At 38.0% G+C, this 3,844-nt stretch overlaps 1 protein-coding gene across 1 annotated transcript; it reads right to left on the reverse strand.

Annotated features, from left to right (window-relative positions):
• Positions 1 to 1,194: 1,194 nt before the first annotated feature.
• LOC118516543 lies at positions 1,195 to 3,554 on the reverse strand. The gene is made up of 2 exons (XM_036062487.1): positions 2,598 to 3,554; positions 1,195 to 2,206 (listed from the first exon to the last, which is right to left on the reverse strand). The coding sequence occupies exon 1, from the start codon at positions 3,531 to 3,533 to the stop codon at positions 2,610 to 2,612; it is 924 nt and encodes a 307-aa protein (XP_035918380.1). The 5' UTR covers positions 3,534 to 3,554; the 3' UTR covers positions 1,195 to 2,206; positions 2,598 to 2,609.
• Positions 3,555 to 3,844: the final 290 nt, after the last annotated feature.

Below are 3,844 nucleotides of genomic sequence, written 5' to 3' on the forward strand. Positions count from 1 at the left end.
GGTTCTTCTCATTGGTCCCTATGGATCGGAGAGTAAATTAATGTTTGACCATGTCCTTTTTGGCTATATAACTTGCTCTAATGTGTGGTGGGGTTTCGGCTGCAATCGCCATTAGCGTGTTAATAGGGGTTGTTTTAGAGCAACCCGTTACTTTTCTGAGTGACTGGTTTGTAATTGAATTCATTGAGTTTAGTAAGTTTTTTTTTGCATTTAGAGTGTACAGGGAGCCAGTTTCCAAAATGTTCCTTATAATGGCTCTGTGTACAGTAATGGTTTTCGTAGGGCTGAGGTTGTTTTTGGTGTTACATATCCTTCTCACTAACTGTAATCTTTTTCTAGCTTTATCCTTGAGTTCTTCTACATGTTTTTTGAAAAATAGGTTGCCATCAATCCACACTCCGAGATATTTGTAAACTGTAACTTTTTCTATTCGCTGGTTTTCTTATTTGTATAGTGATGTTTTGGGGTTTCTTGCTGAAGATCATAAATTTTGTTTTGTCTATGTTAATTGGAAGCTTTAGTCCCTGGATTGTATTTGAAAAACTATTGATCGCTGTTTGCATCTTATATTCCAGTTCTGTGGCTGTTTTCCCTTTTTGAATGATTACGAAATCGTCCGCATACTGTAAAACTTTTCCGTCGCTATTGTTGAGTGTTTCGTGGATTTTTTTGGTGTAGATGTTAAATAAGGTGGGTGAGAGGACATCCCCTTGTGGTAAACCGTCTGACACTAATTTTTTTAGCTTTTCTCCTTCTGATTTTATTTCTATCGTTCTGTTGTTTAAGAAACTTCCTACCCATCTAATGATTTCTATCGGAATCTGGTTTTGCTCCAAAATTTGTATGAGCGAGTCTGTGTGTACGTTGTTGTACGCGCTTTTTAAATCTATAAACATTATTCCAGTTAACCAGTTTTTTCTTTTGTTGGATGTAATTTCATTCACTAAATAGTTGACGCATTGGTTTGTGGTACAGTTTTTTTTGAAGCCAAAAGAAGTTGTTGGTATAATGTTGTTGTTGTGACAGTGTCTGTTGAGGTCTTCTAACACTGCTGAATTTATGATTTTAGTGATAGCCGGAATCATAGCTATGGGCCTATAGTTTTTAGCGTTGTTTCTATCAGCCCCTGGTTTGGGGATCGCCACTATTTCTATGTGTTTGTATTGCTTTTTTAAATTTCCTTTTTCCCACATGTTATTTATCTCCTTTACTATTTTACTGACCGATGGTCTATTTATATTTTTCAGAATTTCGTAGGAGATTTTGTCAGGCCCTGGGGCTGTATTTTTCTTTTTTTTTAGAATGTTATGCCATCTTTCTTCGTCCATGATATTGTTTAATGGCCTAGCATATTGATAAGGTTTTTTGTTCCCTTTCTTATTTTTTTGAAAATTTTCTTCTAAAAATGTTTTTGCTGCCTCTTTGTTGTTGTGGATGAGATTTTCATCTTTTGTGTTTGTTTTTTTGCCTTCGATTTTTCCTATAAATCTCCATAATTCTGTGGTGTTAGTGTAATTGTTTATCTCGCTAAGTTTCTCTTCATATTTTTGGATTTTGTGTTTTCTTTTAATTAGTCTGAATTTAGCTAGATTTTTCTTGAATTCAATTTCGTTCTCTATTGTTTTGTTTCTATTGAAAATTTGTCTACTTTTGTTTTTTACCTTCCAAGCTTTTTCCGTTTCTCTATTCCACCAGATTTTTAGTGGTTTTTTTGATTTAGAGGTGTTTCCTTTTACTAGTGTGTCTATTTTCTGGAAAATTTGTTTCACTGAGGTGTGTTCCTCTATTTCCATTTGTTTTAATTCATGGTAAAGTTTTTTCCTGTTTGTTATTAGTCGGGCTTGTTTGTGATTGATTGTTTCTATAGTTGTGATAATTGTTTTGTGATTGGTGGCTCCCATGTGGTGATCTAGTACTACCCTTGTGCATTTATCGGTTATGTTTTCTGTTACGAATGTTAAGTCTATTGCTGTATTTCTTTTGTTTAAGTCTGTGGGGATGTATGTAGGTTCTTTGTTGTGCAAAATTGTTAGTTGAGTATTGTCTATTTCGTTAATTATAAACGTACCTTAATTGTCGCTCCAAGGGTTTCCCCATGAGGTGTGATGCGAGTTGAGGTCTGCGGCTATTAGGCATTTCCTGTTGTTTGTATTGTGTATTATTTGCGTAATGGTGTCTTTGAAGTCTTGAATCGGGGTCCTAGGGGCTGCATAGATGCAAATTATTTTGAATTTATCCTGTATGAGTTCAATTTCTGTGATTTGTATGTTTTCGTTACTAAGTCTATTGATTGTTCTAAATTTTTTGTTTTTTTGGAGGTAAATTGCAGTGCCTCCATAGCCGTCCGATCTATTGCTGTTTATGCGGTTGTAGTTGTGGATTTTGGATTTATGTAGATTATTGTCGTCTAACCAAGTTTCACAGATGCAAGCTGCTGTGATGTCTTGTGCGAGTAGAATTCTTTCTAACTCGTCTTTGTTTTTAATGAGGCTGGTTATGTTTGTTTGTAGTATTTTTAATGTGGATGTCATAATATTGAACAAATTTATCTTTTCTCTTTTTTTTATATGTTAACAAAAACCTATACAACAAAAAACCTGTTTGGCAGTTTATAGTATGCTACGTTCGTTCGTTTTGGTGCTTTTTTTGTGTGGCTTTTTAAAATCATGCTGGGAGACCCCTGCTTTTTCCTCGTCTGTGTCTGGATAGGAGCTGTCGGACATTGCTCTTTTGTTAAGTGTCATAGTGTTCGAGACACTTTTACCGTAGTCTATGCGTTCCAGTGCTTTGCTGCAGCCTGGTTCGTCAATGGATTTTTTTCTAGTAATTGTACCCACTTGGGTGGGGACACTTTTTGTGGTTACCACTTTTTCTGTTGAGCCCTCTTTGGCCGTAGTGTGGTTGCCCTGTACTATTGCCGAGTATAGGCGCTGGTTGACACCTGATGCCTTTTGGCTGTTATTTTTCCTGTTTTGTGTGCAGGAAACACCGTAATGGACCATTTGATCGCAGTACATGCAGGTTTGTTCCTGCCCGCGGTATGTGATCCTACCCCGCTCACCCTTTATGGTGATGTATGATGGAATGGGCCTGTTAATTAACATTTTCACCGCTCTGTTGCCGTTTCTTACGCCTGGGAAAGGCGTAGGCTCCTCCCAGAGGAGGTCCTTTGCCCCCTTCACCTCTCCGAAGGCCTCCAAAGCTGATATAATATCCGCGTTAGTCACCTTGGCGGATACCTCCTGTATGGTTACGACTTTGGTGTCGTCCTCCATTGTGATTGGGATCGCGTGATCCCGACCGTTACACGTGATGGTGTGCTTTCTATCATGCACCTCCACTATTAAGAGAGCATCGCCCTCCTCTTTCATCTCCACCACCACAGATGTGGAAAGGTTCAGGAATTGTACCATTTCCAGCTTTTCCGGTTTTAGGCTTAGCTTGTCCGTAAGGAAGCTAAAAATTTCCGTGCGTGTGGGCTTTCTTGGGATTTGCGAGAAATCCACCTTAAAGGTTCTGTCGCTAACCGACATTTTTCAAATCAAAATCCTCTCTTTTTTACGCAAAAATTGTCCGTTACGGAAAGACACGTTTTTTGACACTCGCTGGTAATGACAGACTGGCATTCATCACAAACATATATGCATGGAGTACATACAAACATGAATAATATTCATAAACACAAGTAATGTCGAAGGCAAGCAAAAGGATGAGTAAATGAACGATACAAAATGCTGCTCTCCGTTGGAGAAACCCAGGTTAGAAAATCATCATCCTTTCTCGCTTTGGTAGGTTTACTTTTTGCTTAGACAGAGCGAGATAGACGATTTTGTTACCTGGGAAC

This window comes from Anopheles stephensi, unplaced genomic scaffold, assembly GCF_013141755.1.
Source record: "Anopheles stephensi strain Indian unplaced genomic scaffold, UCI_ANSTEP_V1.0 ucontig313, whole genome shotgun sequence".
Classification (NCBI taxonomy): Eukaryota; Metazoa; Arthropoda; class Insecta; order Diptera; family Culicidae; genus Anopheles; species Anopheles stephensi.